At 42.6% G+C, this 27,056-nt stretch overlaps 1 protein-coding gene across 1 annotated transcript in view; it reads left to right on the top strand.

Annotated features, from left to right (window-relative positions):
- Positions 1 to 27,056, top strand: part of CR1 (complement C3b/C4b receptor 1 (Knops blood group)) — a 166,865-nt gene that overhangs the window by 71,618 nt on the left and 68,191 nt on the right. The window contains exons 30-36 of the mRNA XM_066254496.1: positions 1,541 to 1,626; positions 15,872 to 16,270; positions 18,864 to 19,040; positions 19,129 to 19,231; positions 20,459 to 20,544; positions 23,856 to 24,074; positions 26,453 to 26,635. Coding sequence (XP_066110593.1) covers positions 1,541 to 1,626; positions 15,872 to 16,270; positions 18,864 to 19,040; positions 19,129 to 19,231; positions 20,459 to 20,544; positions 23,856 to 24,074; positions 26,453 to 26,635 — 1,253 coding nt within the window. The remainder of the gene's footprint in view (positions 1 to 1,540; positions 1,627 to 15,871; positions 16,271 to 18,863; positions 19,041 to 19,128; positions 19,232 to 20,458; positions 20,545 to 23,855; positions 24,075 to 26,452; positions 26,636 to 27,056) is intronic.

Below are 27,056 nucleotides of genomic sequence, written 5' to 3'. Positions count from 1 at the left end.
TTTGATCTCCAATGGGCCATTTTGTTGTTTAAATAAAGTTTGTGCTGCCATTATTTTTTAAACTATTATATTAGGCAATGTTCTAGCTATATCAAATAACACTTGAATGCCATTTGACATATTTGTCTCAGTTTGTAGTAGTATCAAGCTTGGTCTTACTCTATACCAATTCTCATGAATTCTTCAGCCCAGCCTTCCATCACTGTACAAAGTCTCTGTTGAAGTAAATATTAATATAAATGTTATTATTTTTTCCAAATTTTATGGCTACTTTGAACAGTATATGCCATCCTAATTGAGAATGTCTTCCTTTAACATTTAAAATATAAAACTAATGTTTAATTCCTTTTGTTCTGCTTGGATTTCCTTTGGTTCTACTTTGGTGAGCTTTATTTACCTTAGATTTATATAAAAATGTGTCTTAAGGTAATAAAGAAGAGCAATCCCACCCAGCTTTGAAAGTATAAACAAAAAAATTTTAAAGTCCAAATACAGACATAAAATTTGAAAAATTATCCATCACCATATATTTGTCCCTCTTTTCTCTCCTCTCTTCACCCTCTCCCCCAGGTAACCATTTCACTTTTATCTATGTCCATGAGTCTCAGTTTTATATTCCACCTATGTGAATATATATTTGTTCCTCTTTATTCACCTACCAGCCACCTCTTTGGGTGGTGGGCATGAAGCACAGTCAGCAGTTTAAAGGTTATAGAGATGTTCGCCGAAACCCTATAGAATCTTTTTTTTTTTTTTTTTTTGTATTTTTCTGAAGCTGGAAACGGGGAGAGATAGACAGACTCCCGCATGCGCCCGACCGGGATCCACCCGGCACGCCCACCAGGGGCGATGCTCTGCCCACCAGGGGGCGATGCTCTGCCCCTCCGGGGCGTCGCTCCGCCGCGACCAGAGCCACTCCAGTGCCTGGGGCAGAGGCCAAGGAGCCATCCCCAGCACCCAGGCCATCTTTGCTCCAATGGAGCCTTGGCTGCAGGAGGGGAAAAGAGAGACAGAGAGGAGGGGGGGGTGGAGAAGTAAATGGGCGCTTCTCCTATGTGCCCTGGCCAGGAATCGAACCTGAGTCCCCCGCATGCCAGGCCGACACTCTACCGCTGAGCCAACCGGCCAGGGCATAGACTCTTGATCAATGTCATCCCATTAAATTTAATTTAAAAAAATTGAGGCCTGACCTGTGGCAGTGCAGTGGATACAGCGTCATCGACCTAGAATGCTCAGGTCGCTGATTCAAAATTCTGGGCTTGCCCAGTGAAGGCGCATATAAGAGTTGATGCTTCCTGCTCCTCCTCTCTTCTCTCTCTGTCTCTCTATTGCTCCTCCTCTCTTCTCTCTCTGTCTCTCTTTTGCTCCTCTCTAAAATGCATAAAAAAGTCTTCTAAAAAATTGAGAAATTGATAATACTTTGACACATGGAAATGGTCCTTCTGAATTCTTTAAGAGTTTGAACTCTCATAAGTGGCAGTCTAAGCAGGGAGGCTAATTGTGTGTTTAGACTATAACATTCATTATTCGTTGCCTCTAGGTACCGACTCATTGGTGAATCCTCTTCTGCATGCATCATCTCAGATAAAGGAGTCGTCTGGGAAAATGCCGAGCGTGTTTGTGCGAGTGAGTTGTAATACTGTTTTCTATTACCTTTACCAATAGATTCTAAGTTTCCACCTGGAGATATAAAAATCTGAATTCCTTCAGATACTGTCCTCCAAGTACCTGTGGGTGTCCTGGTATCTGTTTCATTAAGTTCTTCTTTTCCTTGGGATATGCCTTTTCTGAATCCAGAGACTTAAATGCATTAAAGCCACTAAAATTTATTTTCACTTCAATTAATTTGAAATTATGTTTGTTTTGCCATCCCCAGTATAATAATCATTCTGCTTGACAAAGAAATAAAGATTTATAAGATGATGCTCTCCAAGATTCATGAGGCTGTGGAGGAATCAATACTCTCATGTTCAGAGGGTTCCAGAAACCTTTTCGAAAAGCAGCATGTACTATGTGCATCTAAAGTGAACATGTATTTTAACTCACTTCTTAGAATTCATTCTTAGGAAATAAACACAGACTTTTGCAAGGAGTTCACTATAAACTTTTCATTGTTGCATTCTTCATAATAGCAAAATTGTTACTGTAACCTAAACACACTGCATGTTTCTAAACATGTCCTAAATGCACATGGCTTAGAAATAATCTATTTGAAGGAAAGGAACATGATAAAAATGACTATGTAGGATTTCCTAAGAAACACAAAATAGCCAGGCAAGATTAGAAGAAATACATCTTTACACTGGAATGTTCTTCAGCTGTAAAAGAAAAGTATGGAGAAGACTTACTGACAATGAAAGTGTTTATTATATAGATTTTATGTGGAAAAAAAATCAGATGACAAAAGTTTGTAAGGTAAGATCTCATTTTATTAAAAGATAATATATCCATGCCTATTTCTATATTTTCATCTCTACCTCTAATTCTATAAACATTTTTATATCCAAACCCTGGTAAATAGTTTTAAACCTCTTTGGTGAAAGCTAAGAGGAAAAGTTTTATATACATTTTGTCTGTATAGTAGGGTGCTTCCTCAAAAAAGATTTAATCTCCCATTTCTTCAAGCTCCTCTATATCTGTAGAATGGTTCTTAAGTCTGGGACTTGGCTAATAAATTGTGGACAAGGCCTGCCTGGAGTGAGGATGATGGGGATGCAAAATCCCAACTCGGGAGACCAGGTTCAGTGACACAGATCGATCTACTTTATTCAGGAAGTAAACTAGCTTATATACATGTGCTCAGCCAGTAGGATGTTATAGTAGGGTAAATGGCCAAAAAAGGTCAGGAGGCTGCCTGGCTGGCACTGAGTCATTTCCATATAGCAGCCAAGCTCCCTTCCTAAGTGTGCCCAGAAGGGTTCCGGGAGCTGGAGTATTCTCCCAACATTGCATCAGCCACAGCTGCTAGGTAAATGCTCTGCTCTCTACCTACATCTCCCCCTTCTCTTTTAATTAAAGCCAGTTGAACTTGCTTGATGACTGCTTGTAGCTGTTATGCATTATGCAACAGAACTCTAGTAGAACTAAAACAACTGTAATATCTATTATAGTATATGCTAATAGATTAGCTGGATTAAACAATGAGGCAAGCTTCTGTAATGTTTGACTAGTTAGGAAATAGAACGGGGGTCTTAAACAGGGGATTCCTCCTAGGGGTCGGGATGTCATTTCCCTCCCGTTGTGTTACAGAGACCTTCCAGCTGCCATTAAACACAGTTCCATTTCGATTGTAAAAAATGGACCTAGGTCCATGCACACCCCCTTCAAAACAAAAATCCCAGCTTCCAAACACAGAATGAATGGCTTGCCGCAGGCTGCGTGGTTACATTCTGTCTCTCAGCTTCCGATGCCAAACTCCGAGATTGATGGTCTGTGCATCCAGGCCAGAGGCAATGCAGAAGTCTCTCCAGGGAATTCCTTCTCTTGGGAGTGTTCTTAGATGTTCTACATACAGGAATGGGCAAAGAGGCGACCCTGAGAAGGCAAGGTTAGCAGGGCGGGTCCAGCTATTGGTAGCTAGGGGGAGGAGGGCTTGTAGGCCAAGTACTGAGTCTTGGTTGGTAGTACCGTTTTTGGCAAAGTCCCCCGTAGTGTGATTTCGAAAGAGAACCCACTCCTCAGAGGGGACGGTGTTGTTACTCAGAGTAAACTTAAGTAGCATTGGGTCACTGAGGTTACCCCATATAGTGCCGTTCTATTGTTGGGATTCCTGGCCACTATTGTCACAAGGGAGACTAAGGGAGCAGTTACTGGAATATAATGCTGGAAACTGTGGGCTATTAACTTCAACAGGCATAATTATGCCAGGTGCAGTCCCTGCCACTGAGCTGTGGCTGGGTCTTTCCAGCGTACTAACAGCAACAGGGTTGGTTGGCTACAAAGGCCTCCCCAATGTTTATAAGCGGAAGTTACACCTTCAGAATCAAAAGTTGAAAGTGACTACAGCACTGAGGAGCACTTCTCCAGGTGAGGCCCAGGGCATATCCCCCTTTCTTTTTGAATTTGAAGTTTGATGTCTCTGTGTCACCATTCTACAATGGCTTATCCTTGGGGATTATAAGGAATGCCAAGGAGGTGTGTGATTTGGCATTGGGAACAAAAGGCTTTAAATTGGCTGCTGGTATAACAGGGCCCATTGTCCATTTTAATTTCCCAAGGTACATTAAGGCAAAGCATGGTCTGTCGAAGAGCACAAATTGCATGTGTAGTTTTTTCTCCTGCTAGGGCCGTGGCCGAGACGACTCCAGAGAAGATGTCTACTGCTACGTGTATGTAGCAGAGTTTGCCAAATTGAGGGACATGAGTGACGTCTATTTGCCACACAGCATTAGGCTGTAAGCCTCGAGGGTTGACCCCTGTTGGTTGTAGGGGGCCTAAAGGTAGTAAGGGCCTGCACTGTTTACATACGTGAACAAGGTGTTTGCAGATTGTGTGAATGAGATGGGGAAAGAGAGATTTGAGAGAATGGGCAGACATATGAAACTGGGCATGAAGTTGTCTGGCTTGCTCAATAAGAGAGACTGTTAAAACTAGACGATCAGCCTGACCAGGCAGTGGCGCAGTGGATAGAGTGTCGGACTGGGATGCGGAAGACCCAGGTTCAAGACCCAAGGTCGCCAGCTTGAGCGTGGGCTCAGCTGGTTTGAACAAAAAGCTCACCAGCTTGAGCCCAAGGTCACTGGCTCGAGCAAGGGCTTCAGTCTGCTGAAGGCTCACGCTTCAGTCTGCTGAAGGCCCACGGTCAAGGCTCATATGAGAAAGCAATCAATGAACAACTAAGGTGTTGCAATGCTCAATGAAAAACTAATAATTGATGCTTCTCATCTCTCCATTCCTGTCTGTCTGTCCCTGTCTATCCCTCTCTCTGACTCTCTCTCTCTGTCTCTGTAAAAAACAAACAAAAAAAATCAACAAAACAACAACAAAAAAAACTAGACAATCAACTTGTGTTTTGCCTGCCACTAGGGGGCCAGGCAAGCCAGAATGGGAGCAAAGATGCTGAATATACCAAGGATGTTGACGCTCCTCTAACAGTTCTTTAAGCTGGCTGAGAGCCCTATCTAGTAATGTCTTCTTGGGCCAGAAGGTGGAATGGGCAAGGCCTTTGACTGTTTGTACTGCATAAGCACTATCTGAAACAATGTTAAGGGGACCTATTTGTCAAAGGCATAGTGCATAATAAATGGCTAGTAGTTCACCTACTTGTATGGATCCCTCATAGCTAAATTTATGGAATTTAGTGCCTTCCGTTTGTGCTTTGAGCACTATTCCACAATAGGACCGGCTGGCATCTGTAAACGCTAGCATGCTGTGCGGAAGAGGGGTAAATGCTACATATGAATGAGGGGTGGTTTGTAGGGGGATTTTTTGTAGGGTCTGTAAGAGTCAATCGTTGAAGAGGTGATTGTCTACTTGTCCAGTATAGTTAGCTAAGAGTGTCTGCATTTCTAAATCATTGGCTAAGAGAAACTGTATATGGTCAAGAAGAATTGTCAGAATAAGTACATCAGGCTCTTGGCCATACAAGGTGACACAAGCTCGCCGCAGCTTCTGGCCAAGAATGCAGATTGCAGTCTTGCTGGGGATGATTTTAGGTAGCTGACTATATGCTAAATGTACCCAATAAAGGGGTTTGTTTTGAAATAGGACACCAGTAGGAGTGCCTTTTGTGGCTAGGACAATAGCTGAGATTGGCTGATCAGGTTCTAATCTAACTGTAGACACAGAGCCAATAGCAGTGTTGATATTCACTATAACCTGTTTTGCTGCTGTAGTTAGACGGTGGACGCTATTAGGCTCTATGTCGCCCTCAAGGAGGGAGAATAGGGGGTCTAATTCGGCAGTGGAAATATCAATAGATAGGTGTCCACATATCCAGTTTATTTGGCCGCATAGCTCTTGTAATTCATGTAAAGAGCACTGTTGAGGAATTGCAAGCATAGGGGAAATAGGTGTTATTTCTTCCCCTATGCGGTACTCTAAGAAAATAAAAGATGGCAAAGTCAGTACTTTCTCTGGTGCTACAGAAAGCCCAATGGCATTCAGATTAGTTAAGAGCTACTGGTAACATTCTTCTAAGATCATAGGATTGACATGAGCTATTAATATGTCATCCATATAATGGTAGATGAGGCACTGTTCCTGTAATGGTTGCGTTGCCGTGCTTACATAGTACTGGCAAATGGTGGAGCTATTATTCATGCCTTGCAGGACTGCACATTGATACCTTTGAGCTGGAAGGGCATGATTAATAGAAGACACAGTAAAAGCAAAATAAGGCTTGTCCTCTGGATGGAGGGGGATTGAGAAAAAACAATCTTTGATGTCTAGAATTTTAATATGGGCAGCCTGTGGCACCGCAGAGGGATGTGGCAAGCCTGGTTGTAAAGTGCCCATCTTTGCAATGTGCTTGTTAATAGCCCTTAAATCATGAAGGAATCTCCATTTTCCAGATGCCTTTTTCTGAATTACAAAAACAGGAGAATTATGAGGACTAGTGGAAGGCTCAATATGTTTGGCTTCTAATTGTTGCTGAACTAGTTTGTGTAATTCTTTTAATTTAGAGGCTGTTAATGGCCACTGCTCAACTTAAATTGGTTGGTCGGTATCCCATGTAAGTTTGATGGGTTCTGGAGTTTTTAATTGAGCAGTGGCCTTTAGAATTGGGGGAGGGGGGCTGGCTGGTAATAGAGACACAGAGTAAAGACAGCATATCCCATCCCCAAAGTGTATGTGGCAAATTTAGTCATGAATAAAGGACTGAAAACTCCAGTCACCCCATCAGGATCTGTCCAATGGAGTGGCCGGATGGCTTGTTGGGCCAGTCGTACTCCACTAACTCCTTTTACTAAAGGTTCGGGCCGCGTGGCCCAGCCTTCCTTTTTACCTTCCTCTCTGATTACAGAAACATCAGCACCAGAATCTATGAGCCCAAGGATGGGATGGCCCTCTACTTGCAGGGTTAGAAAGGCCTTATTCTGGGTTAAGGGTAAGGTCCAATAGACTCCTGTGTGGAGTTGCTCTTTTATGGGCGGGGCTGAGAGCGGCCCTGCTTCCCTTTTAAAGAGGCTTTCCATCCACGGTGGTGGTTGAACGACAATCTCACTTCCAATGAAATCCCTTTTTACAGGGGGGCACACAGAAGGTGGGTTTTTTTTTTTTTATCATTCTTTCCTTTCCTGTTAGGGCACTGGCGTGCAAAATGTCCTGTGCCCTTGCTTTCAAAGCAGACCGCTTGTGTCTGTTGGCCCCCCAATGGGAAATGCTTAACTGGGCTGCAAGAGCAGTAGTGAGGGCCTCTGCTGAGTTGCTGCCTGCATCTTGGCGGGCAAGGACCCAATCATCTAGGGACACAGCTCTAATTGGCCTTATTGCCTCTCTACACTCTCCATTGGTGCCTTCCCACACCAATTCTTTAGTTAGAGCATCGGCCACATCAGCGTGCATAACTTTACACTTTACAGCTCTTGGACCCTTCCTAGAAAATCTGAATAGGGTTCATTGGAACCCTGAAGCAATTTGGAAAGCTTTAAAGACCTCCCATGAGCATTAGTTTGGGTAAAGGCTCTAGTGGCACAAGGGCGCACTTGATCAAAATACTGAAGGGGTCCTGTAGCCTGTAAGGCGGGGGAAGCAAATTGCCCTTCTCCTTTGAGGGCTTCCAGGGGGAGGTTAATATCAGCCCTTTGATTTCTTTTACCTGTTATTTCACATTGCTCGTTGTATAAAGCTTTCCATTGAATTAAGTCTCCAATGGTAAGGACTGCTCGGGCTAAAGTTTTCCAATCATGGGGACAATTTAAATCAATACTGATATTTTCAAGTAATTGCTGACCATAGGGAGAATGAAGGCCATCTTCCTGGATAGCTTTTCTGAGAGTAACGACTGTTTTTTGGTCATGTGGATACCAAGGTTGCGGTCGTGTGGCGGTAGGGTTAATATTGACCGGAAAAAAGGTGAGGGGGCTCTAGTCCTGATGCTGCATGGGAAATATCTCTTTGCTGACACATAGGGCATATAGACTGGCCCATGGGTCTGCAGCCAGAACACATGTTGAAGTTAAAGCTGGGGTAGAAAATGGCGTCTGAGAGGCTGGGGTGGGGCATTGAACCCCGGCAGGGAATGCAGAAGTGGCAACTTCCACTTCTTTGGGTTGCGGAGCTGACGGTGCAGCAGTTTCTAATGTATCTAGTTTTGTTTCTGCACACTCAGCTGCAAGTCCATCAAACTCAGTGGCCCAACCCTTTTCTTCCTCTACAGGGGGAGGCGAATACAGAGGTAGGGGTTCCTCTGAAAGAGGAGTAGCCTGTAGGACCTTAGGGACCAGCAGAGGGTCCTCCACAGGAGCACCGGTCAAGCAGACGTGTATTGCTAATAAGGCAGGAGTGAGGCCGAGAGGGAAGGTTTATTTTTCATGCACCTTGGCCAAACAAACATGTCAGAGAGCTTGGGCCCAAGTATCTGGGTCCCAGAGGGGCACATCCTCAATCCAGGGATTGAAACCAGAGAGAATCTCCCAGTAAATACAGAGATCCTTTTCACAAAATTTAACTCTCCTACTCTGCAATAGGGCGTTCAGGGTTCGAGCCTGAGGGAGTCGAGAGTGAGGGAGAAGTTTTCCTATTGCAGAGGGTCACTCACCCATCCTTTGAATGCCAGATGGGTCCCTGTTCGAGGCGCCAGTTGTGGACAAGGCCTGCCGGGGTGAGGACAACGGAGATGCAAACACCCAGCTCTGGAGACCAGGTTCAGTGATGCAGATCTACTTTATTCAGGAAGTAAACTAGCTTATATACATGGGTTCAGCCAATAGGATGTTATAGTAGGGCAAATGGCCAAAAAAGGTCAGGAGGCTGCCTGGCTGGCACTGAGTCATTTTGCTATAGCAGGCAAGTTCCCTTCCTGGGTGTGCCAAGGAGTGTTCAGGGAGCTAGAGTATTTTCACAGCATTGCGTCAGCCACAGCTGCTAGATAAATGCTCTGTGCTCTACCTACAATAAATAACCAAAGTCTCTTTAACAGTGTTTCAAGTCAGACTACTGGTCACCAGGCCTAGATTTTTTCTGCTTGTATAAACTGACTAAATCTTTAGTCCACCATTCATCAACTTCACTTTTTAGGACTCCATGATCAATTAACTAATGGCAGTGATCACTGCAGATAAATCATTCTGATTTCTGTTTTCATTGTCTCTGGCAATTAAGTGCCACCACTTGGCCTCTGCCATTCTGAGGTCCTTTCATCCCCCTTGAATTTGAGAAACCTGGTTCAACAGCAACAGCTCCCAATGTCCCTCCTAGTTGGTCTACACTACAGAGAATAGCCACAGAGTTCTTCAAAGATGCTGAAACTCCTGTATGAATGTATTTCTCAAAGTCTTTGGTGAAAGGTCTCTCTTTCAACCCAGTCCTCCCCTCCACTTAATGAACTTAGTTAAGGAGTGGATGAACAGGTCTTAAAAAATAAATCCACTCTAACGTTCTCAGTTCCCCAGGCCATAGTGATGCCAGCGGGGCAAGTACCTAAATGGAGACTTGAGCCCCGAGCCAACAGGGTTTTTTTGGCTTTGTACAGGAAGATGCAAATCAGACACTGAAGAGGTTAAAGCAGAAAAACAGGCTTTATTACGTAGAGAGGACAAGCAAAAAAAGCCACCCCATTGACAGTAGAGGACTGTCCTCAGAAGAGTAAGAAAAGAGACTGCAACCACCGCTAGAGGTTGAGCTTGTATCTGTTTGTAGTGTTGGAAAAATTGCTGGTTATAGGGCCCTCTGTGGTCTGCGTGCCTCTCCAAAAAGCTGAGTTCCGTGTTAGGCAGCATGTAGCAGGCCTCTGACTTAACTTTGTTTGACTTTAGTAAACTTATACAGTTTGCATGCCTCTTTCCTATATTCATAGGATTTCTTTCTCTGAGTAAAATTCTGTTTATTTCAACTTCATTTAGTATAGTCCACACTCATACTAACACACTGAATTTGGGATCTCAATTCTTTTACTGCATATGCACTTCTCACAAGTCATAAATTCTATTCCCAGCATTCTAACCTAAGTCATGCCAGGAGTTGAATCTGGTCAAAGGACTATGTTGGGCAAATGTGTTTGTAAAATTTGTATTTTTTAAGTTTGCTCACTTTTAGTGTTAAAAAATGGCACTGGGCAGTACTAGGTATGTGATCTGTAAAACTGCAAATTATCTTCTTACTTGGGAAGGGCCACTGTCTTGCTAATGTTTGCTGGAGGAGAGGTTTACACGCCAGAAAGTATTGAAGAGAGAAGGAGGAGGAGAAGGAGAGAGAAGCCATGCTTGCAGAGTGAGAGAGGAGAGAATGCAGGGTTCTGAGGATGAAGCCAGTTTGTGCAGAAAGAGAAGGTATGCAGATGGGGAACCAGAGGCGAGGGGCTTCTGTAAGCTCCGCTGAGAATGGTAGGTTCTTTGATTCTGTAAGAATCCCGAGAAGATTCTCTTGGTTGTGGAACCGGAGAATGTGTCAGTAGCTTTGGGAGCGCTGTGTATTTGCTCGTTGGCCAGTGTGAGACTTTAATAAAGGAATGGCCCACCATTTTCTGGCTCCACTGTTTTTTTATCATCTGCCTGAATTCAATGGGAACCTGCACATGCATGGCTGCAAGAGCCACGGCTACTGGCTGGACAGACTAGAAATTACATGAGGTGCTAGGGTTATTGCCAGTGAAAATGGGCTCTTTCATGCAGTCACAGGGAAAGCATTCTGGGGAGCCATATATGGGAGGGTGAGGTTTAGTGGAGACTCATTGTAAAAGCGAAATCAAAGGACAGTCCTGAGTTCAGCTTTCCTCCACTGTGAAAGAAGTCCAACCTTGTCTTCATCAGGCCCAGAACAAAGGCCAGGGCCCACACAGTCTGTGCCACTGGTTCAGTCCAAACCAAAGCTTAGTCCAGTCGAGCTTTCACTCCCATCTCGCTACCTTAGTCAGTTTTCAGCTGTGCTTCAGCTGGTGCTGTGCCCAAGCCTGTGCTCAGATCCTGTTTGGTCTGTGGAGGGCCCCGGGCAGCTGCTATATAAAGAGAATGCATAAGCATGCTGGTGAGAGTGTATTACAGAAAGAGAGAGAGAGAGTTTGTGTGTGTGTGTGTATGTGTGTGTGTGTGTGTGTGTGAGAGAGAGAGAGAGAGAGAGAGAGAGAGAGAGAGAGAGAGAAAGACAGAGAGGAGGAGAAAGAGAAAGAGTGCTCTTTGTGAAGCTTAGGTTATATTATCTTAAGCTCGGAAAGGACCAGGTACTTTTACAAACTAGCCAATCAATTTCCCAATCCTTTTCGGGTTTGTATTGTGTCCTTCCCCTAACCAATTCATTTCCTAAATCTTCCAAGCTTCTGTGTCCTTCATCCAAGCCAATCCATTTCCCACACTAGACTGACTGAGCTTTATGGTTGCCATCTTGGCTTCCACTGCACACGTCTCATAGTAAAAGCACCTCCCCCTCTACCATCTTGGCATCTACTGGGCATGCGCCCAGCAGAGGAATTTCTCCTGCCATTTTATCTTCCTCTCAGTAATCCTGGCTAATCACTGGTAACAGTTCTCTTTGTCCACTTCAGGGATGAGGTCCTGGGGAGCCTGTGAGTGCTACAACTGCCTAGTAAAGCAGGCTCCGTGTTCAATTCAGCTTTCCAGTTGGTTAATGCTTAATAATGTTTGATTGCCTTTGATCCCTTCTTTTTATTAATATCTAGCTACCTATGAAATCAGAAAAATAACCTTCAGGTCCGGCAGCCTGTCACCATGAAAACTAATTATACAACACAGGTGTTGATGAGAAAGAAAGAGGTTTATGCAAGGGCCAGCCACCTGAAAAGATGGGGGCACTCTTGTCCTCAAAACCCATCATCCTCTTCTGGCACAGGCAGGGGTTCTATGAGGAGAAAGAAGGGGGGGGATAAGCCAAACTAGAATAAAAGAATCAAAAGGAAGAGGTTGAGAGAGCTTTGCAGAGGGGACTCAGCACAGTTTGTTCAGGTAAGTGGATGAAGGTCCCATCTCTCAGGGCCAGCACTTCTGAAGCTTGGAGTCCATTCTGTTGTTGCAGGCACTGAAGCTAGCCAGGAACTTATACACTGAGTGTTTTTTTCTTCTTGTTGTTGTTTTTCCATGTAACAAGTGTCTGAGAGAGAGAAGGGGGCCTGAGGGTTCATTCTTCTTGTTCTGATGTTAACTCTAGATGTGTGTCAGCCAAATGTCTGTGATTCATTTCCAGCATTATTGTTCCTTATCTGGGAGGGGAACAGGCCTTTTAATTGCAATGAGAACTTAGCCAGATGTGAAAGTACAGGATTGATTTTACACTTTTGATTTGTTACAGGATATACAACTGTGACCACTAGAGTAGTAGTATTGAATCATAGTTATAAGAGCCACAAACATTTTACAGGAATCCTTTTATGAACTTACTTTTTTAGTACATTCTTATTTAGCTCTAGTTTAGCTAGTCAGACTTATATGAGTAAATCAGTAATATAGCATATATATTCTTGGTTACACCTACGAGGTAGGTCCTGAGGAAGAGCACCACTTGTTGCCATTTGAGTTGCCAAATTTACTAAATAAAAATATACCCAGTTAAACTTCAATTTCAAATAAGCAATAAATATGTTTGTGGTATAGATATGTGCCATGCAATCCTGTGATACACTTAGAAAATCGTTATATTCTCCTGCAGCTTGCATTTAATTAGACTACCTATATTTCCTCTGGGAACCCTATCAGACAGCTACCTCAAGAAGAGTCATTAAGGTTTCTCCAGGCAAGGGGAGGCACACCTTCTCCTACGGGGGAAGAAGGACTGCCTCTTCTAGCAAAACACAACTCGACAGAATTTCTAGGTTGAAGGTATTCAGCTTCATTAAAATCTTCATTAAAATTTAATCTTCATTAAATTCATATAGCCTGACCAGGTGGTGGCGTAGTGGATATAGCATCGGACTGGGATGTGGAAGACCCAGTTTCGAGACCCCGAGGTCGCCAGCTTGAGTGTGGGCTCATCTGGTTTGAGCAAAAATTCACCAGCTTGGACCCAAGGTTGCTGGCTCAAGTAAGGGGTTACTTGGTCTGCTGAAGGCCTGCGGTCAAGGCACATATGAGAAAGCAATCAATGAACAACTAAGGTGTCGCAATGCGGAACGAAAAATCTAATGATTGATGCTTCTCATCTCTCCATTCCTGTCTGTCTGTCCCTGTCTATCCCTTACTCTGACTCTCTCTCTGTCTCTGTAAAAAAAAAAAAAATCTGGCCATATAGCTTCAGCTCACTTTTCAGAATCCTATCCCAAGCAGTACTCTGACTTTAGTATAGAGACCCTGTGAAGTTGTGAAATAAATTTGCATTAGAATTCAACCACAAGATTAGATGTTGGATTTGATTTTCAGAAATCTTGGCCCTGTGGCTATAGGATACAAGTGTTCTTTTAGGGCACATATAGAACATATAGAAGCTTTTGGATCTGGAAGCCGAATAGGAATTTAAAGCTTTGAACTCATCCTTTCAACACTGTCACGTTCTCTGGTGCACTTAAAAGCAAGCAAGCGCCTGACCTGTGGTGGCGCAGTGGATAAAGCATCGACCTGGAAATGCTGAGGTCGCCGGTTCGAAACCTTGGGCTTGCCTGGTCAAGGCACATATGGGAGTTGATGCTTCCAGCTCCTCCCTCCCTTCTCTCTCTCTGTCTCTCTCTCCTCTCTAAAATGAATAAATAAAATAAAATTAAAAAAAAAGAAACTTATTAAAAAAAAAAAAAAGCAAGCAAGCAACCCCATTATATGTCCTCTTTAAAATATTCTAGGGCAGCAACCACTTAATCACTCAAAGTCGTGCTTCTCTGCTTACAGACGGCTACAGCTGATAACTAGGTGATCTTTTGTCCCTGCCTGTCATCGTTTATTTCCGTGAGCTTTTCAATGGACAGCATCAACATTAACTTCTTAAATAGTACATTAAGGAACCAATCCCAGATTCCTCTGTTACTCTAGGATAAATTTTGGTCCAAATATGGAAGCAAAACTACTATCAATATTATGAAATAAGAGATTTGTTATGGAACTAGACCTTATTGTGTGAGAAGCTACTCTAAAAAGACGAGAAACATCATTACACAGGTGCTTCAGAGCTGGCACTTTCAGGAGGCTGGAGTAGAGCTGTGAAGGGCTGGTATAGAAATCTAGGAAAGGACTGTGTCTTCACGACTGCTGCCTGCTGTAAGTTCACAGGGATGCATCTGACAGTGGGTAAAAATGAGTACAGGTGAGTGGGACCAGCATTTTCAGAGAGCTGGATGAGAAAAGAGGGAGAGGAGAACAAACTGGAACCCTTAGCTCTTCTGCATCGGCCCCCTCACCACCTCTAACCAAGGATGACCTTCTGAGGGGAAAAGCTGTTGCTTCCCTAACTTAGAGCCAGGCAGGCAAAGTAAGTCTGGGAAACCTAGTTCCATTTAGCCTGGGTGACTGTCCAAAACCACTAGATAATTATAATTTTTATTTTCCTCTCTCTCCTTTTCCTCACCCTCTCTCCCTGTTCCCATTTCTTTCTCTTTGTATCTTTCACTATCTTCTTAAATGAATATTAGTAATTTATATTTTTATTTATATCATTTTTAATATGTTTAACACACACAAAAGTCTACAGTTTCATAAATACTCTCATGTATATGCAAATACATTCAAATTCTATTTTCTACTGCTATATATCTGTGTTGTCTCACTTTTCATACACACACAGTGGTACCTTGAGATATGAACAGACCAACATACAAATTTTTTTTTTAAGATACAAGCTGCGACTCGGTCCATATTTTTGTTCGAGATCTGAGTGAAATTCTGAGATACCAGTTGTAATTTGGGAAGCTGCCGCTAGTTGGCGCATTGGCACACAGGTCCAGTATCAGCAGTTTGATATTTGAGTTGACTGACTTACAGATCAGTTACAGAACAAATTAAATTCATATCTCAAGATACCACTCGTATATATGCAAAGATCTTTTTATTTTAATTTTTTTAAAAACTATACTGTTTTTATTGATAACAAATATGAAAATTGAAAAGGCAATTGGAAAAAGAAAATGGGGAAAATTGTGTAAACTATGGTATAATATGATCAGAGTTATTACCAATGAAAAGAATCTAAATTGTATTAATAAATGGATATGTTTACAGGAAATAAGATAAGTAAGAAAGCACAATTATGTTTTTTATTATGTCCACATAAATTACAAATTTGTAAAACCTAATCTAAATGTTAGCAAAAATTAAAAGCCAAATAATGAGCCCTGGCTGGTTGGCTCAGTGGTAGAGCTTTGGCCTGGTGTGTGGACATCTCAGGTTCGATTCACAGCCAAGGCACATAGGAGAAGTACCCATCTGCTTCTCCACTCTTCCCCCTCTCCTTTCTCTCTGTCTCTTTCTTCCCCTCCCTCAACCAAGGATCCAGTGAAGCAAAGTTGGCACAACAGCTGAGGATGGCTCCATGGCCTCCACCTCAGGCACTAGAATGACTCTGGTTGCAACAGAGCAACACTCCAGATGGGCAGAGCATCACACCCTAGTGGGCATGCTGCGTGGATCCAGGTCTGGCGCATGTGGGAGTCTGTCTGCCTCCCAATTCTACCTTAAGCTATATATATAATATATATATATTATATATATATACACACACACACACACACACACATTAAAAAAAGGAAATAATGAGTGTAAAAATAGTAACAGCTCAGTGATTTATTGGATTGCTCTCACTAGTTATTTCAATTCACCATTATTTAACTTGCTTTCCCCTCTCCCAGGAATACTTTGTAAGCAACCCCCAATCATCCCCAATGGAGATTTCATTAGCATCAACAGAGAGCATTTTCAGTATGGAACGGTGGTGACCTATCGCTGCGATCTTGGAAAGAGAAGGGAAAAGCTGTATGAGCTCGTGGGCGAGGCATCCATTCACTGCACCAGCGGAGATAATCAGGAGGGCACCTGGAGTGGCCCTGCCCCTCAGTGCATTGTGCCCAACAAGTGCACGCCTCCAGACGTGGAGAATGGAATCAGGGTGTCTGAGAACAGAAGCTTGTTCTCCTTAAATGAAATTGTGATGTTTAGGTGTCAGCCTGGCTTTGTCCTGAAAGGATCCTCTCTTGTGCAATGCCGGACCCAAAACAGATGGGAGCCTGAGTTGCCCAGCTGCTCCAGGGGTGAGTCTGACTGAAGCTTTGGAGGGGCCTGTGGATGAGCTGAGCTGTAGGAGGACCAGGAGATCCATGTTGTTCTGGGGGAAAGACGGGTGAAAGCAGTGTGAGTGCATCTTTTGGGTAAAGGATGATTGTGTGTCTGTGTGCCTGCATGTGTGTTGTTCAAGTTGAAAAACAAAGCTAAATCTGTGCACAGAATGTAAAGTTTCCATTGGATTCTTAAAGAGCTTAGATAACTTTTCAAGAGTTAACCAATACTAACTTGTAGACTGAAGACTGACACCCAAGTCTGCCTGACTCCAGAGCCATAGAAATGAAAAAACACACTAGATGCTTCGAGGAGTGGGGGAGTTAGCGCAGATTATAAGATATAAGGATGTTGGATGGTCAAGAAAAGCAATAAGAAGAATCCTGTTTCCAGTTTCAACTAAGAAACTTCCAAACCTGTAAGAGTTTTTTATGAGTTTATTTGAACCGAACTATCAACAATCGCCAAGAAGCAAGGTCTTAACAGATTGAGAAAGTGCTCCAGCAAACGGCAGTTTTACCACTTACTTTATACATTAGAATTAAAGGAAAAAACATAGGGCCTACATGAAATTGATTGGTGATAAATTAGGGACCAGGGAAAAGCAAGTATGGGAAATTTCTGGAATTGGATAAAAAGTAAAAAATGTATATACTTAAATTTATTTTACATAGGTGAGAATATGATAGTTAACAGTTAACAATTAATATGATACCAAGAACAATGAAGGGGTTTGCTGCTTCCTGCTCTGGTAGGATGTCTCCCAAGAACAGGGCAAAAAACGGGTCCCCTTACATTTCAAAGGCATGCTACCAGCTATGTTATTGTAGATGCCAAAGACAGCAGTCAGGTCCTATGAAAGTAAACATTGACCTTTGTTAGAGAAAAATACCACCCACGACTTGACTACCCACCAGTAACAGCTTTTAGTTAGAAAGTTTTATTTTTAGAACATCCTAGGTGGTTATTTAGGTCTCTGAGTTTGCAAGGCCACCATGCAAGGCTCACCTGAACTTGGCAGGTTTAGTCCGTGGATCCATCTTTTTTTTTTTCTATTCACACAAGAAAGCAGGAAGCTACTGTTCCTGCTGGACTAGAGCACACACACCTGCACCCACTGCCAAAACTGTCGCTGAGCAGGCATCTCCCCCAGTGTGGCCAGGATGTAGCTGAGATCGCTGGAGCCATGACATCGCTAGAAGTGAGGGTGCAGCTGCTAAGCAAGAGCCATCAACACTGCTACTTCCCGAGCCTTCTCTAGAAAAAGAATAGCTTCTATCATCTTCCTGCCTTTTAATTTGCTATGCAGTACACCAGTTGACAGAGTCTAACCAGAACCCAGCTATTAGGAAACATGAGCAATTATAGTTTGCAGGCCTCTAACTTCAACAGTCAAAGGAGAAGACAGAGATGTGAGGCTGGGGGTTCACAGAAAGGTAATCAACACAGCACTTAAATATCATATCACTTGGCCCTGCCGATTGGCTCAGTGGTCGAGGTCAGCCCAACGTGTGGAAGTCCCGGTTCCATTCCTGGTCAGGGCACATAGGAGAAGCACCCATCTGCTTCTCCACCCTTCCCCCTCTCCCTCTTCTCTGTCTCTCTCTTCTCCTCCCACAGCCAGGGCTCCATTGGATCAAAGTTGGCCCGGGTGCTGAGAATGGCTCCATGGTCTCCACCTCAAGAGCTAGCATGACTCTGTCAGAAACGGAGCGACACCCCAGATGGGCAGAGCATCAGCCCCTGGTGGGCATGCAGGGTAGATCCCGGTTGGTCACATGAGGGAGTCTGTCTGACTGCCTCCTCGCTTCTAACTTCAGAAAAATACAAAAGAAAATCACATCATCTTGCAATTATTAATCAAGGGAAGCAGAGGAGTGATGAGCCCTGAAAATGGATTTCAGAGTATTTCCAAAGACCTCAAGACAGTCAGTTATTTTATTCCCATTCCCCACTTTATATTTGGGAAAGCTGAAGTCCAGGGAGGAGAACTATACTGCTTTAAGCCAAAATGAAGTGATTATTTACTTTACTGAAGTTTTATAAATTTATTTGAGACTCAAGTGCATTTTAATTGAGTTAAATTCAACTGTTTAAAGAAACAGAGACTGTTACAATGTGCTGTATGCTAAGCACTTTCATTATGAAGTCTGTAGGATCCTTTTTTAGAAGATTTTGTTCAGTAGAAAGGAATAAATAGTTAAGCAGCACCTGGCTGTATAGTACAGAGAGATGCAGAGTTCTTCACGAACCCACGTTAGGAAGCTACTGAAGAGGAGTTGAGAGGGCTGAGAAGAGATCTGAATCCTGTTTGTTTACCCGAATGTGTTCAATGATTGGCCAGTCTGTTAGATAAGACTTGGGCACAAGCATTCCTTATTGTCTTAAAAGATATAAATTAGTGATGTTTTTCCAGAAATTAGAATAAAGACTTAAAAGGAAATGAGGGTGTTAGTCTACCAGATATTTTAAAAAAATTATCAACTTATAGTTCTGATTCTGATGGCCAATTTACCACTGAGGAAAACTGATTTTCATACAATTAATAGCATTTGCTTCTCTCCCCAGTTTGTCAGCCGCCTCCAGAAATCCTGCACGGTAAGCACACCCTAAGGGATAAAGACCACTTTCTCCCTGGCCAGGAAGTGCTGTACAGCTGTGAGCCCGGCTATGACCTCAGAGGGGCCGCCTCTCTGCGCTGTACACCCCAGGGAGACTGGAGCCCAGATGCCCCCAGATGTGCAGGTGCCTACACTCTCCTCTCCTTTAAATGTTGAGCTTGGGTCTTTATTCACCACGTGCCAGTGTTACCTCTGTTTTTCTTTTTCTCCAGTGAAACCATGTGCTGACTTCCGGGAGCAACTTCCTAATGGCCGTGTGCGCCTTCCACTTAATACTGAGGTTGGGGCAAAGGTGTCCTTCATTTGTGATGAGGGGTGAGTGTGAGCTTGCCTGGCCTGCTGGACACTGAAATTGAAATTGGAAGTTAATTCAAAAAGGGAAAAGTTTGGTGTGGCTAAATGAAAATTTAGGGGGGATTAAATTTTGGAAGTGTATAAGAAAAGTAAGAGTAAGGAACAGGTTTAACTAATAACATGAGATATGAAGGGGAAATTGGGTGATATATTAAATGACAATTATAAAGACATATAATAGGTCTGATTAAGAACATACATGTGACACAGTAAGTGAAAAATTCATATTTTCCAGGCAAAAAAGAATGAGTAATTCGAACATTCCCAAGAAGAATTTGCTATGTAACAAAAAGCTCATTAAAAATAATTACAATTATTTACAAATTATTTTAGTCTTTTTTTTTAACCATCAAAAGTGAAACTGGTAATAAGAATAACAGTATTAAAATACTCATTTTAGCCTGATCATATATATCTCTGGTGAGTAATGGGCTAAGGGCTCTGAAATGAGATCATGATGCCATTTGTGAACGTTTTAAGGAACGTCATTAGCTTGCTCATGTGAATCTGGTGCCCTTCACAGTGTGCACATCTCAATTATTCCAAAGCATCCTGGCAGCCACCCAGGGTCAGACCCAGTAAGATTAAGGAGTCATCAGGGTCCCACATACATTGACAATTCTGGATGATTTTATACAAAAATAATTTCTGATCTCCTCTCCTTTTCCCATAGAGTATTCAGACTTACTCTTCCTAGCCCAATATGCTGTTGTGAGCCTTCTTCTTGGCCATCACAGATGCAGATACTAAAGAAAAGCCTTTGGTCTCTCCCCAGTTATTCTCTTTTCTCAGTCCAAAAGTAAAAGGTGTTTTACTTGCTTTACACTATCAGAATTTTGAAGCTGTTGCATTGGAAGACTGGCTATCTCATAATGACGAGCAGATTTTTCAGATGTATCATGACCAGTTAGAGATTCACTTCTAAGTGTCTAAATCCAGGATTCACGAGATGGTTACTATGCTATGACTGCCGTCTACAGTTTAGGCTGGGACTATGTATTGTGTGACCAACTAACTGTGCTTTACTACTCTGACTGGAGGCTGTGATTTGTCCACACTGATGTGGCCTCCAAACTTCTGCCACCTGTTGATTTAGGATGCTGAGGTTTTTGTCAGGGCCTCAGATTGCAAACTGAATGGCATTTTGGCTGAAACAGCTCACCTATTCACTACCGTTTTCTTCTTTAGATTCCAGCTAAAAGGCAGTTCTACTAGTCATTGCATCTTGATGGAAATGGAAAGCCTTTGGAATGGCAGTGTTCCTGTGTGCGAACGTGAGTAGAAAGAGTAACACTTTAGACAAATCTCTCCCTTAACCTCTTTAGGATTTTGACCTATGGCCACCCCTGTGTGGGTATTTCATTTTGTAATCTGAATTCTTGAGCAATTGTTGATTATTTTAATAGTATTTATTTGAGATCAATTTTTTGTGATGCACTTGGCTGGGTGTCATGTGTTTTGGGAACCATTTGCTCTGTCTCTGACCTTCTGTGTTCTATATGACGTATCCTGCAGTAGTTTGCCTCTGGGTCAAGAATGATTAAATAATGTAAAGTTTTGACAAATTTCTTCCTTATTTGTTTATTTTTTCTCTTTTTCAATGTAAGAGGAGAAGAGATAGAGAGACAGACTCCTGCATGTGCCCCTACCAGGATCTACCTGGCAACCGTTGTCTGGGACCAATGATCTGCCCATCTGAGGCCAAGCTCTCAACTGAGCTATTTTTAGCACCTGAGTTAGAGGTTCCATGGAGCAATCCTCAATGCCTGGCGCCAGTGTACTCAAACCAATAAAGCCCTGGGTGTAGCAGGAGAAGAGAGAGAGAGAGAGAGAGAAGAAAAAGTGGGAGGAGTGAGAAGTAGATGGATGCTTCTTCTGTGTCTCCTGACCAGGATTCTAACCCAGGACATCAACATGAAGGCTGATGCTCTCCCATTGTGCCAACCATCCAGCACCTCTTCTTCCCTTTTTTCTTTCCTTTCTTCCTTTGAAAATTCTATTTTTTCTTTAACATCAGGATGTGCTCGTTCTTAAATTTTTTTATTTGTTAATATATCTATATAAATATGATACATTCATTCAAACAACTATTTACAGGGCACATACTATGTGCTTGATGTTATTCTAAGCGCTGGTGTTATAGCAGTGAACAGCATAAGTTAATTCTCTGTCCCCACGTTATGTATACCCAACTGGAGTCAAGGTCAGGAAAAACAATGAACAATAAATGTTATGGAAGTGAAAGATTAGAGCAATGCAGGAAGAGAGGAAAATGGGGGGCAGCATTACACAGGATAAGCTGTTTAGGACTCCATAAACTCTCAAAACATGTACCTAAATTTATTATGTTGAAAGATTCAGAAATTATAAGCCTATTAAACATTTATATTTTGCTCAATGGAAGATAAGGTTTTGTTTGATCTTTTGATCTTAAAGATTGGAACTATACATGTATATTAAACAATCAAATGTAACTACAATGTTTACATTGCTAGAAGTCTACTCAGACATCAAAATGTGCTTTGTATAGTAAAACTTAGGAAAACAAAACTTACATATAAATGGCTGCTATCCATGAAACCCAATGTTTCTTCTTTCTTTTTTTATTTTATTTTTATTTTTTAAGAGAGAAATAAGAAGGGAGAGATATGAGAAACATCAGCTCCTTGTTGTGGCACTTTAGTTGTTCATTGCTTGCTTAACCTATGTGCCTTGACCAGGGGGCTCCAGCCGAGCCAGTGACCTTTTGTTCAAGCCAGCAATGTTTTATCTCAAGCTAGTGACTGTGTGGTCATGTCAATGATCCCACGCTTAAACCAGTAAGCCTATGCTCAAGCTGGTGAGCTTGTTCTCAAAACAGATGAGCCTGTGCTCAAGCCCGATGAGCCTGTGTTCAAGCCGGTGGTGAATCTCACGTGTTTGAACCTGGGACCTCAGCGTCCAAGGTCGATGCTTTATCCACTGTGTCACACTGGTCAGGCAAACCCAGTGCTTCTTAATAAAACATGATAAGTGTCTGTCTTACAGGCATACAATGGAGCTCAGTTATTGATTGAAAATCTTATTTTTCATGACTCTTACTAGTTGAAGTAGCTTCTTTCAAATCCCAAGCCTGGTTAGAAATGCCAATTAGTAGTGAGAAGGGGACTATTGTAAACAGACAAGTGGATACTAGAAAGAATTAAAAAATTCAAAGCATGACAGAAAGAAAAGATCATTAAATCACAAACAGATCCTTACATTTTAAAAAAAGCAATTTGAATTGCTTAGAATTTTTACAGTGACCTTGGTAGCTTTGTTTCAGAAACTAATGATCAAGATTAATGTTCAGTATCAATAAATTATCAAGAAAAAGTTTTATATCTTTAAGGTGACTAGTACACTCAGAATATATTGTGGAAATATTTCTCGTAAATGGAAGTATCTTGAAGGATAATTTTCTCTGTGCCCTTCACTATACCTCAGAGTCCCAATGAGTGGCTGACACAGAATAAGTGCTTATTGAATGAGTTACCCTCCAAAGGGTTATTTTTCTTCTTCAAGAGTTATAGTAGCCCTGGCCGGTTGGCTCAGTGGTAGAGCGTCGGCCTGGCGTGCAGAAGTCCCGGGTTCGATTCCCAGCCAGGGCACACAGGAGAAGCGCCCATCTGCTTCTCCACCCCTCCCCGTCTTCTTCCTCTCTGTCTCTCTCTACCCCTCCCGCAGCGAGGCTCCATTGGAGCAAAGATGGCCCAGGTGCTGGGGATGGCTCCTTGGCCTCTGCCCCAGGTGTTAGAGTGGCTCTGGTCGCAAAAGAGCGACGCCCCGGAGTGGCAGAGCATTGCCCCCTGGTGGGCAGAGCGTTGCCCCCTGGTGGGCGTGCCAGATGGATCCCGGTCGGCCCATGCGGGAGTCTGTCTGACTGTCTCTCCCCATTTCTAGCTTCAGAAAAATACAAAAAAAAAAAAAAAAAAAGAGTTATAGTACTTGGCCCTGGCCGGTTGGCTCAGTGGTAGAGCCTCGGCCTGGCGTGCAGGAGTCCCAGGTTCGATTCCTGGCCAGGGCACACAGGAGAACCGCCCATTTGCTTCTCCACCCCTCCCCTTCTCCTTTCTCTCTGTCTCTCTCTTCTCCTCCCTCAGCCAAAGCTCCACTGGAGCAAAGTTGGCCCCGGGCGCTGAGAATAACTCCATGGCCTCTGCCTCAGGCGCTAGAATGGCTCTGGTCACAAAAGAGCATCGTCCCCTGGTGGGCATGCTGGGTGGATCCCGGTCGGGCTCATGCGGGAGTCTGTCTGACTGTCTCCCCGTTTCCAACTTCAGAAAAAAAAAAAAAGAGTTAAAGTACTTAATTTAACAGTGTTAAGTTTCTATTACCCAGAAGATTTAACAATCTGGAAGATTCAAGATAAGCAAATTTCTTTCATACTTTTTCAAGAAAAATGAGATTAAGGTTTTATTTCATTTAGCCCATCTCATCAAAGGCCTATACCAACCTAGACTGTCTGAAGTGTTTTTTGGGTAGCATCCACCATAGCACCCTATGACAGCAGATTAGCTCTGGTGAAATTCTTCAGTGAATCTCACAGCTCTTGCCTTCTTTCCAGAAATCTTATGTCCAAATCCTCCAGATATCCTGAACGGAAGACACTCAGGAAAACCTCTGGAAACCTTTCCTTTTGGAAAAGAAGTAACTTACACATGTGACCCCGACCCAGACAGAGAGAGGACCTTCACCCTCTTCGGGGAGAGCACCATCCGCTGCACCAGTGACAGGGAAGGGAATGGGGTTTGGAGCGGCCCTGCCCCTCGCTGTAAACTTCCAGGTGAGTGCGCACTATCCTGCATACGACATGGTGCGAGAATATCTAAAAGAGAACACCCAAAGGCTTGTAATTATATACAACATCATATTTATCTGTGCACTTGACACAATTAATTGCCAAATCAGTAATAAGTGATTTTAAGGAATGTCTACACATAAGATTCTGACGACCTTTGCTGCTACAGGGCTGGTGAGAAGAGGGGGAGGTGCTGGGCGGTGGTTCCAAATCAAACTAGAATTGGAAGAAATTGTTTTCAAAGCATAGGAATTTTAAAAGCAAAAACCTTTGGACCTTAAATGATTTAAGTTAGGCCTTCTACAGGTTTTGGAGGGTAGCAGAGGCCTGTAGCAAACAAAGGCAGGCAAAGTTGCATTCAATTACCTATTTGCCTTAAGATCCCTGCACATGCTCTCTGAAAGTTCAACTGGACTGGAGACAGCTATATAGGTTCTATTAGTCCATCTGGGCTAAAGTCTAAATTAAAATAAGGCTTATTTGCTCTTTTTTTCTATGGCAATTTTAGTTGTTGAAGTCTTCTCAGTTTGGTGTAAAGAAAAGACATCGGAATATGAAATCAAGGGAAAATGCGAAACAAAGAGAGTGTGTATATCTAAGGTTTGGAGAAGGTTTCCAAAGACACCCAACCCCCATAAGACATCCACTTCAGGAAGTGAAAACTAGAAAGAGAAATCAAATTTAGGAAGGGACCCTAGTCCTGACATTACATATTGACCACTGGGAAACTCTGAGAGAGAACAATTCTAAAAATATGGACCACATGTTAGTCACTCAGAAATTATTTTTTTCCCTCACTCGCCTCTTCCATCTCCATGGCTTCAATTTGGGATGGACTTATTTATGGGCCTGTTTACCAAAGTAGAGACCTAGTCCATAGCGAGAGATGGTCTTAAGTTCTAAGATTTTTTTTTCATAAGAATTATATCTAAGAAGACAACCCTTGGCCCTGGCCAGTTGGCTCAGCCGTAGAGCGTCGGCCTGGCGTGCGGGGGACCCGGGTTCGATTCCCGGCCAGGGCACATAGGAGAAGCGCCCATTTGCTTCTCCACCCCCACCCCCTCCTTCCTCTCTGTCTCTCTCTTCCCCTCCTGAAGCCAAGGCTCCATCTTAGCAAAGATGGCCCGGGCGCTGGGGATGGCTCCTTGGCCTCTGCCCCAGGCACTAGAGTGGCTCTGGTCGAGGCAGAGCGACGCCCCCTGGTGGGAAGAGCATTGCCCCCGGTGGGCAGAGCGTCGCCCCTGTGGGCGTGCCGGGTGGATCTCGGTCGGGCGCATGCGGGAGTCTGTCTGACTGTCTCTCCCCGTTTCAAAAAAAAAAGAGAAGACAACCCTAGTTTTATCAGCTAGATGTTCATATTGGAGACCTGCCAGCCATCTTTACTTGTGTTCTGAAACTTGCTAAATTTCAGTCATGATAAGGACTCTTCGAAATAGAAGCTAGTAGTACTATTTAAGCTTTAAGATAAAAATAAAAAGGTAATATAAATGGATAAATTTTCCATGGAAAACCCTGCAAATGAGTCAAAATTTCATATTGAGAAAAGTTACTGAATTATCTTCAAACTTTCCAACAGAAAAGTCTCTCAGTACAGAATTATTAGACCATAACCATTATAATTTAATTAATACTATTTGAAAGAGAGGTGAAGGACAGTTGAAAGAAGAGCTGAAAAAGAAAGTCTTGTCTAAACCAACTGGAAATGATTTGTATATTTCCAAACATTTGTACTTTTTTTGGAATCACATTATTGGAATCCAAAGTAGTCATAAGGGCATGGAGTTAAAACTATAAATTGAATCAATATACACTTGAAACAATGTTTGCTTATAATAACAAGTGTAGTTCTGTTTGCATTTTTTATTTCAAGGAAATACTGTTTGTTTCCTCCTTGTGTTGAAGTGACTTGAATAGGAAACAGACTTAAAAAAATTGGTGACTACTTCCTGGTGATAAGAAATACCTTGAGTTTTCCATTCATGCTTGTGAGACCGCCACTAGGATATCGATGTCCTGAAGGAGAAGGAAGTCAGGCAAACATGATGAATCCTGGGCAAGAGAACGCTTTCCAACTTCCTAAACACATAAAAAATTGAACTGATGATGCCTTCTACATCAAATTATATGAGCAAAGTGACCAGATAGCAAAATCCCCTTCCAGATAATTATATTTTCTAATGGGCATGTGTTAATGAAACTTTTCTCCCAAGGTTACAAGGAAATGGTTTCCCAGAACTAAGAGTTTTTGTTTGTTTGTTTGTTTTGTTTTGTTTTGACATCAAATCTAACAAGAGAGAGAGAAAAAAGAAGGGCGTTACGTATCTTTATGTTACATCGGGTGTTCTTGATGTTTTGGGTTCTAGGTTACTGTAACATTCCAGATCATTTTCCATTTGCTAAGTTGAAAAACCAAACCAGTGGATCTGAGTTTCCTGTTGGGTCATCTTTAAAGTATGAATGCCTCCCTGGGTACTACAGGAGGTCATTCTATATCAAGTGTCTAGACAACCTGGTGTGGTCGTCAAGTGCCAAAGATGTCTGTAAACGTGAGTAAACCTTAAATTGGAGCTTCCCATTAGTGTCAAAGCAGTAAGTACTCAATTAACTTTTTCAAATTTTAGAGATGAGAAACATTTATTTCTTAAAAGTGTTCAGATATATGGATAGAAGAGTTGGTGAGTAGTTCATCCCTAATTATTAGCTGAAATATTTATTTCATGGTAATGTTTCAAAAAATATTTTCAGATAAGAAACCAATTCCTTATGGGAAAATAAATAATGAATGATGCCAGACCAGGAAAAAAGATGTAAGAAGACAGAAACTGTTTGAATAACTAGGTAGAAAGAGAAAATTTTACTGGTAGGATATGAGGCCACAATTAACCTTTAAGTTTTGGTGAGAAATTTGAGGTAGAGATAAGACAGATCTGGCGGGAGGTCTTTTTCAAAGAAATGTTTAGTAGGTGG

Source organism: Saccopteryx bilineata, chromosome 2, assembly GCF_036850765.1.
Source record: "Saccopteryx bilineata isolate mSacBil1 chromosome 2, mSacBil1_pri_phased_curated, whole genome shotgun sequence".
Taxonomy (NCBI): Eukaryota; Metazoa; Chordata; class Mammalia; order Chiroptera; family Emballonuridae; genus Saccopteryx; species Saccopteryx bilineata.
This window is presented reverse-complemented; position numbering and strand designations above follow the sequence as displayed.